Source organism: Rutidosis leptorrhynchoides, chromosome 4 (assembly GCF_046630445.1).
Source record: "Rutidosis leptorrhynchoides isolate AG116_Rl617_1_P2 chromosome 4, CSIRO_AGI_Rlap_v1, whole genome shotgun sequence".
In the NCBI taxonomy this organism is placed as follows: domain Eukaryota; kingdom Viridiplantae; phylum Streptophyta; class Magnoliopsida; order Asterales; family Asteraceae; genus Rutidosis; species Rutidosis leptorrhynchoides.
Window position 1 is genome coordinate 507,852,448 of NC_092336.1, and position 10,087 is coordinate 507,862,534.

General features: G+C 33.9%; 2 protein-coding genes across 2 annotated transcripts; one reads left to right on the forward strand and one right to left on the reverse strand.

Annotated features, from left to right (window-relative positions):
• The first annotated feature begins 295 nt into the window (after positions 1-295).
• Positions 296-3,366, forward strand: LOC139844820 (proteasome subunit beta type-1-like). Its single transcript, XM_071835052.1, has 7 exons — positions 296-400; positions 493-600; positions 868-949; positions 1,154-1,283; positions 1,368-1,510; positions 2,616-2,702; positions 3,039-3,366. The coding sequence occupies exons 1-7, from the start codon at positions 354-356 to the stop codon at positions 3,111-3,113; spliced, it is 672 nt and encodes a 223-aa protein (XP_071691153.1). The 5' UTR covers positions 296-353; the 3' UTR covers positions 3,114-3,366.
• A 526-nt stretch (positions 3,367-3,892) lies between these two features.
• On the reverse strand, positions 3,893-9,244 carry LOC139842481 (protein transport Sec1a-like). The gene is made up of 21 exons (XM_071832617.1): positions 9,169-9,244; positions 8,425-8,483; positions 8,163-8,244; positions 7,714-7,792; positions 7,440-7,490; positions 7,251-7,347; positions 7,130-7,162; positions 6,904-7,032; positions 6,638-6,826; positions 6,478-6,561; positions 6,303-6,401; positions 6,149-6,219; positions 5,781-5,877; positions 5,321-5,446; positions 5,129-5,224; positions 4,903-5,019; positions 4,713-4,790; positions 4,417-4,625; positions 4,200-4,287; positions 4,029-4,118; positions 3,893-3,931 (listed from the first exon to the last, which is right to left on the reverse strand). The coding sequence occupies exons 1-21, from the start codon at positions 9,242-9,244 to the stop codon at positions 3,893-3,895; spliced, it is 1,989 nt and encodes a 662-aa protein (XP_071688718.1).
• Positions 9,245-10,087: the final 843 nt, after the last annotated feature.

Sequence of the window (10,087 nt, forward strand, 5' to 3'; positions counted from 1 at the left end):
TAATTGCTCTGAATTTCTATATATTTGAGAGAAAATTCAACTACCTAAAGAAAACCGAGTCGAGTTCTTCTACCGGTACTACTCTTCTATATGGAGTATATTGTTTATGCTTAATGCTTATAAATTACGTATAATGTACTCCGTAACAAAACTATAGGGATTGTAAGTGAACTTTACTTGTACATGAGGGACCAAAACGGTAACTAGTTTCCCCTTTGCAATTTTCATGTTTTCTTGATAGAAAAGAAATCGAAGAACAAAAGAAGTGAAAATAGGGCTCCTTTATACATACAAGAAGTGCACACTATAAGCTCTTGTGATCCGAAAATCAAATCCCCAATTTCATAATCATAATGCCTAAGGAACAAGCTAACTGGTCTCCGTATGACAACAATGGAGGGTACTTTATCATTATTATGCCCTAATTTTACTCTTCTTTGTTTATAGACTTTCGATTATATATTAATTTAATTTTTTTTTTTTAATTCGCAGAACATGTGTTGCGATTGCTGGTGCGGATTACTGTGTGATTGCAGCTGATACTCGAATGTCTACCGGTTACAGTATTCTCACCAGAGATTACTCTAAAATCTGTAAATTGTATGATTTATCTCGTTTTAATTTATTTATGGATGTTGTTAAATGCATGATTTTGTTTTCTGTTAGATTTAATATATTCGTCGTAGACAGGATTCGAACTTGAGACCTATTGTATGAGCCATTTTGAACTTCAATTACCCATGGATCCATGTACTTGAAGGGTTTCTCATTTGGTTTGTCTGAAAAGCATAAAATGAGTCTTCCCAAATAAAATAATTTTGAATTTAAATAGCTGATATTAAAGGCTTTTCGAATATTTACTTTCAGAGCGGACAAAAGTTTCATGGCTTCTTCAGGATTCCAGGCCGATGTGAAAGCGCTTCAAAAGGTTCTGTCTTCTAGACACCTGGTAAGATCCTTAAAACTTGTTATCTTTTAGTGTTAATTAAATCGATACATAGTGAAAGCTTGTTTCTGCAGCTGTGTTAATGTTAACTCCAATTGCTTGTCTGAAATCTTTTATATGGGGAAACTGTTTTAGTTGCTTATAAATCATAGTCCGAATAATGAGGTACAAAAATGTTTATGTTTTCTATGTGTGTTTTTATTACAGATTTATCAACACCAGCACAACAAACAGATGAGTTGCCCTGCTATGGCTCAGCTCCTCTCGAATACACTATATTACAAACGATTTTTCCCATACTATGCTTTCAATGTTTTAGGTGGCCTCGATAGTGAAGGTATGCTGATATACATTTTTTTCATGCAGTAATATTCTTAAGCATTATGTTTGTGAAAGTGTTAACTAATTTTTTCATATCAAGGAAAGGGATGTGTCTTCACATATGATGCCGTTGGATCCTATGAGAGGGTTGGATACAGTGCGCAAGGTTCTGGTGCCACTCTCATTACTCCATTCCTTGACAACCAGCTTAAATCCCCCAGCCCTCTTTTGTTACCTGCAAAGGTCTGAATTGAACATTCTCTCTCTCTCTCTCTCTCTCTCTCTCTCTCTCTCTCTCTCTCTCTCTCTCTCTCTCTCTCTCTCTCTCTCTCTCTCTCTCCCCCCAACACACACACACACACACACATATTTAGACATGTCAAAAATGGTGATTTGTACATATCGGGTCGACTTTCTTGATTATTAGTTATTTATTTGAATTTTTTTTTTTAACGGCCATTTTTTGGCATCAGTAGATCATTTCTTTCAACGACCCTCATCATTTGCACGTAACACACACGTTCGGGCGGAAACCCGAACCCGATCGACGGTACCCGGGAACACATCCATTCGGGCAGTGGTTCCGGGTAGGGGTCCGTGAATGAATCCGGTAAAACCTCCATATATGGTCAATATATACCACCATTATTGGTGTTCAATTGGTTTAAAGAAAATCATGTCATCCCTAAGGATCGAACCCATGACCTCTCCTTATCCCATGACACAAAGTACATGGGGAGAACCGTTGGGCTATGCCCGCAAGTTCTTATCTATTTGAATTATGTTACCCATTAGAATTATGTCATATCCTAAACTGACTTGCTCATATGTAAATGGCTTAAAATTACCACCTCTAATATTTATCTTTTATGTACTTTGACACCAGCAAAAACCACATCATTGTGTTTAATAACAGTAATAACTCTGCTTAAATTTTACCATTTATTTAATGTGATTAAATTTATTACTAACACTTCCATTAGCATAATTTCCCATCTATCATTTGAAGGATTGTTGAATAGATGCATAGACGGATTTATATGTGTATCTTTTTAGTTGATTCATAACTTAAATCACCTGTTTAACACTTCGTTAAGCATCCTAAGAGGAATATGGACAAGGGCCACACTTATTAAAAACGTGAAAAATATGCAGATACTAAAGCTTGCTTACACTCTCTGTCTGCAAATCAGTTTTTTTTTTTTTTTTTTTTTTTTTTTGAATTACAATGACAGTAATTAAATGACGTGGAGGGAGAATCAGAAATCAGAACCACAAAACGAATCTATATTTCACTTTACAGTTTACACTGGCACATTTTGATAAACATTTCTTATTATTGGTACAGGATGCTGTTACGCCACTTTCAGAATCTGAAGCTGTTGATTTGGTGAAGACTTGCTTTTCATCAGCAACAGAAAGAGATATATACACCGTAAGTTTTATCTCCTATTTTTTGATGTGCTTAAGTCTTAAGGATTAGACATTGGCATAGAACATAAATCTTGATCATCGGTGCTATGCAATAAATGAAGAGAGTAATTTTGTGGTTGCTAACTTTCAAGTGGAACCCACACTGGTATCCTTATACTTGTTGTAAGTTGTAACATACAAATGAAACTCTCGGTGCTATTGCTAAATCTTCTTAAAGAGTATAAGTTATATGAAGATTTCATAAGTCAGTATCTTTTATTTTTCTGCTCCTTTATAATGGATATCCGATGCATACATTGTAGATGCTCTAATACATCCTTAATTTTTTGTTACACAGGGAGATAGTGTAGAAATCATAATCCTGAATGCTAATGGTGTTCGTCGTGAAAGTGAACAACTCCGCAGGGATTAGATACCAAATGAATTTTCTGAATATTGTGATTTGGCATCTTATCAGTCTTTCATGAATCGAACAAACTTGATTAGATGGGGTTTTCACAATGCGTGAGCAAGTGTCAAAGGTTTGGATAAAAACTGAATGTAGTACTTTAAATATTCGTCATCTTGGATTTATGTTCACTTGAAACTTCTGTCTGTGTACTTATTTGCATTGTGAATGCTTTTGTATTCACATTTTATAAATGAATCGAGACTCTTTCGTTGTTTCTATTATGTATTTTGTATGCCTTCTGCTGTTCAGCATATAATGATTTCCCTAAGTCTACATCTGGAGCAGTTAGTGTTTGGATCTTGTATACTTTAGTGTTGGAAGTAGTAACAATTAGATTAGAAAAGCACAAGAAATTTATTGCAACAAAATTATAATAATTTTTGTAAATCTAAAGGGTACTTGACTGATTATATCTTTAACTATTTAGTGCAACCAAGTATCGTATTAATAAAGATTGAAATGATGATCTGAAATCCAAACCATGAGAAGTTAGTCTACTCTCCCAGACATGAGTATTCAGTAAATTTAACTTTTAGCACTGAAGGTAATGGAGAATTGAAACTAATAAAAAATGTCATAAATAAAAAAATTTACAATTGAAGTCCTGGGGCCAAAAAAATCTGTTACTCCACAACACTTTGTCAAACGGACGACACTTGACATATTGGGGTTAGTGTAACAACTTGTAACCTGACACAATCTTGAATATGCAATAAACAACATAGATTTTAATTTAAATGTCATCGACTGTGTCCTTTTTCGGAAAGCATCTTTACTTTCTGCAGCACAAATGGAAAAATAGAGCGAAATCATAATATAGAGCAAAAAATAATAATAATAGTAATAAAAACATAGAAGATATGAAAGATATATTACTGCGATATATTGTGTTGGATCATCGAAACTAGTTGAACCTAGTATAACCTCCCTCTTTAACTTGGCAGTAAGCTTGTGACAAACTCGTAACTGCATACAAAAAAACACCTTATAGGCAAAGAATACAACTATGAAATATTTGTGTCATAAACAAAAACCTGAAATGTTTACCTCAGATCTAGTGGCCCCACCAATTATAAATACAAAGATACGCTGTCCCATGTTTTTGAAATCCGAAGATGTACTAGTTGATGCAGAACTGCTTCAAACACAGTTGAATAGTGAGCACACTCGATTATTTTGAAAATAAAGATGATTTTTTACTCAAAGAGAGGATCAAAAGCTTCTTTTAAAATTACACATTACAATGGAAATCTGTAAAGAATACCTCGAATGTCCATCGGCAGATGAACGGGGCTTTGCCCATGTGGCAGTCCTCCTTGATCTTCTTGAATGTGGATGATTAGCGGCCCCGCTCCTTGCTGATGTGTCGTGCGTGCTATGAGTAGAACCACTCTGAGAACTTGAACTTGGACTGTTCATGCATTGGTACTCGTCCTTTGGCAATTCACGTTTCCCAAGTTTTTCAAGCAACTCCTACAAGTATTAGCAGATGATGATATTTCAGATGAAAATCATGTATGTTAATATTGTTATTGCATCATATGACGGTTATAATGTTACCTCTAACATGGGATAAAATCGTGTGAGTTGCCATGTTTCCTCCTCTCCTGTTCTATCTTTTCTTATTGCATGATTCCTCTAATAACAGGATAATAAAAATACAAGAAACAGTCAGAAGTTCGATACATAACTGCATGAAAATATATATCTGAGTTGTGTTTGATATTGTCATGAAAGATTATGTGATTACCTTTTGAGTATCAAATTTTAAGGAGAAGGATCCATGGTGTTTCTTTTTGCTATTTGATCCCTCCAGCAATTTAATATTTTGTATTACCTTCATATCCTCAGGAGGCAATTTTGCCAACTAAGAGACAATAAAGAAAAAGACCAAGACAATATCATAAGCAAATTAATCGAATGAAGGAATTAAAAAGTTATATATATTTGATGGACAGAGTATGAAAAATAGAAACCTGCATAAGCTTTGTTGCTTTGTCACCCTCAAACTTTTCGGGGTGAGTCATGGCATAAATCATCATTAATCTCAACTTGTATTCAGGTTTTGTGTCCTGGAACAAGTATAACGACATATTATAAGAATATAACTAATATATTTTAGCAAAATCTCCTGTGGATTCATGTCTTATATGTACTTTTCAAGTCACCTGATACGTCCTTAAACAGTTAATGACTTCCTTTGTTCCAGCATCACCAAATACAAGATCCTGCTCAACTTGACCAAGATCTCTGAGCCCTTCATCTCTGATAGCTTTGTTGATTTTTCCAGCAATCTAATTTAAACATGTAATTAAGTTATTCATCACTAAGGTGGCAATTTCAACCTTCTTGGTAAAAAATGAGTCTATTTGGGTTGTGTTTTTTCCCAACAGGTTAAATCAGAAATTTATCTACGGGAACAGGTCAAACATAGATAACACATCAGTTCTTTTATAAAAAGAAACTTTTGTATGGGTTAGTACATCCCTACCAACCCGTTTCGACTACAACCTGTTTTGACCCATAACCGATCCGCCCACTTTGCCTTGTCTTAAGTGCCTGAATACCACTGAAACTACCAAATAGAGAAAAAGACGGTAAAAATCATACAGTAATTAAGAAACATACTTCTACATGGAGTGAAAGTTTTTCCATTTGTTCATTATATTGTGGCAAAGCTTGAACCATCTTCTGTATCTCCCGTGTTGATAACTCACTACCATCTCTGCATTTACGTCAGAACCTTATGTAAAAGGTTTGTAAATTGAGGTAAATTGTAATGTCAATATATCGTACAGTGCATATTAATGTTGAAATACAAGTCAAAAGGTGTACATATCTTTCTCAAAGCTTGCATAATGGTCCCTAAGTCACAATGGTGTCTTTCATGTATATAAATATTTGAAAATTCGAACTTTAATGACTAATAACGGAAAAGATTATGACTACACAATATCATATCAGTATCCATTATATATCTATATGACAGCACCAACCTTTGTTGTAATTGTGCAGCTTTGTTTTTTGACATGAAATTTTGCATTCTGTCACTCAGTTTTTCGCTAGCCTGATATGAAAGCAGAAGGATATAATAAAAATCAAAACTTAACACATTTACATGTCGCCAGAAAGCAAAAAATCAATACATACTTCAGCAATGTGTAGGTGGCGCATTTCAAGCCAAACTGGATCATGATCTTCTAAAAGGAACTCTTTTTTCTGAGGCTCACTGCCAGGTTTATTAACTACCTATATAGAACACGCTTCATATTCACATATTTATTAAGTTAGTTACTTAAGTATGCAAGGTTACCCTAAAATGTACCTCTTGCACATATTTATTCCCATCCAACTCTAACAGATCATGGCACATTGCATCATAAGTCCATTCATGAATGATGGGTGCAATCTGGACGCAGATTATCATACATATTTTAAAAAACTCAAAACATCATAATATTAAAGTCAGCAAAAACAAAGCTTACCAGATCAAGTGATCTATCCACTATGAGCAATTCACATGTTTCAGTCTGTGGAAAGTTAGGTATAGTAGTTTTATACATTGTAATACAGTTCCAAACAGCAGAAGCAAGCTTTACAGGCACCAAGTCCCGTTGTGTTGCTGCACTAGATCCATCCATGCCCTTTGCACGGTACCATACAACAGGGAACTCCTGGCATAATGTGAATATGTTAACCCTTGAAAGGTGTAATTTAAATAGTTCTTTAGAATCTGAGATTTTACTCTTACCTTCATTGAAGCAAAAACGGTAGAAATGCGACCTGCAATAATGTTCAAGCTAGCGTCAACTTGGCGAGAATTTTCAGCACTTTGACTGTAGAGATCTTGTAGAGCTCTATCATGATCAGTTGTGAACGCCTGCCATAAAAATAATTAAGAAAAAGTCATGAATGACTTTAAAAAATGGGAGAAAAAAGGTACTGGCGTAAACAGCTAATGGATGAATGATAGTTACCTGACTTTCTATAGGGAAGTATTCCAGATTCATCTGCAATAAAATCAACGGTGAAATCATTTTTTACAGCTTCTATTTAATAGATCAAAGATAATGAACAAAAAGAAGATGGTGATAGTACTTCTCTCAGAGCACCAATGCGTGGTAAAACACTCATGTCACTCTTAATTTTACTAATCAAATCCTTTGAGGCTGGACAGCTAAAATAAATAAATGCTCTGCAACAAATGGAGTAAACCAGAAAACCAATATAAGATATAAACTAACAAACAGAACAAAGAAGACTATGGAATTACAATCTTTCACGTACTTCTTATATAAAGGTTCTCTTCCTGACATGTCAGACAAGAACATGATGAGGCTGCAAACCAAACAAATAATAGAGTCAAATTTACAAGCTACATAAGAGAATAAATAGTCTGTAAACTGAGGCTAAAGATATAGATTTTATAAATGATACAAATTGTACGTAAGAAATAATACTTGACATCTAATTATAGTCGATCATGAAGAAGAGTTTACACATGTCTGTTACCATATGAAATTACACACATGATGATGAAGAAAAAGAATAGAAGGTGTACTTCTCTTTGATTGGCTGAATGAAGTATATGACATCCATAGAAGGCATAGGTTGCCGTCTCTTAAAAATGTCTTCCACCACTGCAGACAAAAATAAAACTTAAAAACGAACATAAACAGATATCTTCAAAAAGATTAATCAATCATGCCATAAACTTATTAGATATGATCTGCGAGGCAGAGGGACTGCAGGACTACCGTTAAGAAAATTTCTGATACTAAAAACTACGACGACTACATGTCTATATCTGCGTGCAACTATAGAGCTGCTCACATTATGACCTCTACAGTATATCTATGTTTAAATCACATTTCAAACTTAAACATTGCAATAAAGGGAGCACATAAAGATCAGAAATCGATTTACAGAAGAGGAATAGTCAACTGTCAACGTCATCAGACAATTAAAGTATGTAACGCAACACAGGATTATAATAATTGATAAGCTTACATGAAACTCCTTGATCAGTGATATCTGTCATTTTGCATGAAGCAGACATAACTTTCACGGTGACTTTATCCATAATAAGTACCTGCAAAAAAAAAAAAAAAAGTCCAGAAAAGTCTTAAACAAGAAGCAAAATAACAATATCAACATTATATCTCAGCAGCACTTTTATGTTAGATACTGACTGAATAATTGGATTGATCAAGAAACAAGTCAATATCAATATATGTGTTACTTCGAAGTCGTAATTGATCTATGTACATACCTTCCAACTTGATCTTGCGTCCCCTGATGAAGATGATTTGAGCATCTCATATAACAACCCTGCGAGATAGTAACCGGTTTTTTCAGCATTAAGGAACAAAAGTAAATTGAAGACAGATACACAGTATCCATTTTAAGGTCTTAGATACAGAAACTTGATTATATTATTACATAAAGAGTTTCTTACTATATATGTATCTAGCATAGAAAAATAGGCAAAAGTTGGCTTAGATATCCATGTACGATGACAAAAAGCAACATGCTCTTTTGACATCAATTAACCATCAAAAAATACTACAAAACGCCAACGAAGCAACCGTAAACATTCCTTTCACAAAACAAGGTACATTATTAAAATAAGGCCAAAAAAACCTCTTACGACCTAAAAACTGTAATATTAATATTGTTCTATAGGTAAAAAATTCAATTAACTCTACCTATATTCTATAGCAATAGCAGTTTCTAAATTCTGTTACTAGGAGGGAGTATAAATTAACTATATCTATTATTCTATTAACAAACATAAATTTAAACGACTGAAAAAATATTCGAAAATATGTAGCTAACCTAAGCAAATCAAAGCACGTTATAACAAATGCATCATTAACAGAACAAGCAGATAATATAATTGAGATCAATAACCTAACCTCACGCAATAAATACAGAGATAACTAATTAACATTCCAACTATGCTACATTTATATTTTAAATAATGAATTCGATTCCTTGAGACCGGATAACTTACGATCACGGCTGATTTGACGGAAAGTTTTATAATCTCCGTTGCCGTGAGATGATGAATCGGAATCTGTGCATGACATCGTTTGAAATGTATGTGTAAGATTTAATATAAATATAAAAATTTGTAATAAATTTTGGAAATGAATAAAATCGTTGATCGTCAACAACAAAAAGAAATTTGAATTTTAGATAGAGGAGGAAGGGGAAGGGGATGCAGGAGACAGATTGTCAATATTTTAGGGGGTGATAGTTTTTAAGCGCTCCTTCTTTGTTTCCCACGAAAAATATGAAATTACAAAAGTAGTCCCTTAACTATTCTTCATTTTTTGAAATCTTTTTCATTAAAAAAGATTTCATTTGACTATAAAAATGGTCACTTTAAAGTATTATACGACTTGTCACCACCACAACAACAACAACAAAACCCAATACCACATGAGTGGTGTATGGGGAGGTGAGATGTAGACAATCCTTCCCCTATCCGCGAATAAAGACAAGTCATTTATTCACCCAGAGTGAAACACTCTCAAAAGTAGAGAAAGTCATCCCTCTCTCTATTCGACGGATAAAGAGATTGCTTCCGAGAGGACCTCCGGCCTTTAAGTAGGAAAATGTTTAAAAAAAAATAAAAATAATAAAATAAAAATAATTAGACGCCATGAAAATGGTAGAATCAAATTTCCATGGTAGAATCAAAAATAATTAGACTTGTCACCATGTACAGGAAATTAATATTAGAAATTAATCAATTAATTAGTTGAGATATATTCTCTTGTTTGCATCATGCCATCGTTAATAACCAATAAATGATAGATAGTTGGTTGAAAAAAATTATAGACAACTAGTTATGATCAGGACTAATTCTTGCTCCTTCTAGGCTCGTTTGGTTTCGAGAGCTTGCCCCTCCGTCCCTTACTCATCTT

Coding starts and splice junctions, on each gene's coding strand:
- LOC139844820 (XM_071835052.1), top strand. CDS start 354: ATGCCTAAGGAACAAGCTAACTGGTCTCCGTATGACAACAATGGAGG. Junction 950..1,153: donor TTCTGTCTTCTAGACACCTG/GTAAGATCCTTA, acceptor TTTTTATTACAG/ATTTATCAACACCAGCACAA. Junction 1,511..2,615: donor CTCTTTTGTTACCTGCAAAG/GTCTGAATTGAA, acceptor TTATTGGTACAG/GATGCTGTTACGCCACTTTC.
- LOC139842481 (XM_071832617.1), bottom strand. CDS start 9,244: ATGTCATGCACAGATTCCGATTCATCATCTCACGGCAACGGAGATTAT. Junction 8,484..9,168: donor CCGTCAAATCAGCCGTGATC/GTAAGTTATCCG, acceptor ACTATCTCGCAG/GGTTGTTATATGAGATGCTC. Junction 6,827..6,903: donor CCGTTTTTGCTTCAATGAAG/GTAAGAGTAAAA, acceptor ACATTATGCCAG/GAGTTCCCTGTTGTATGGTA.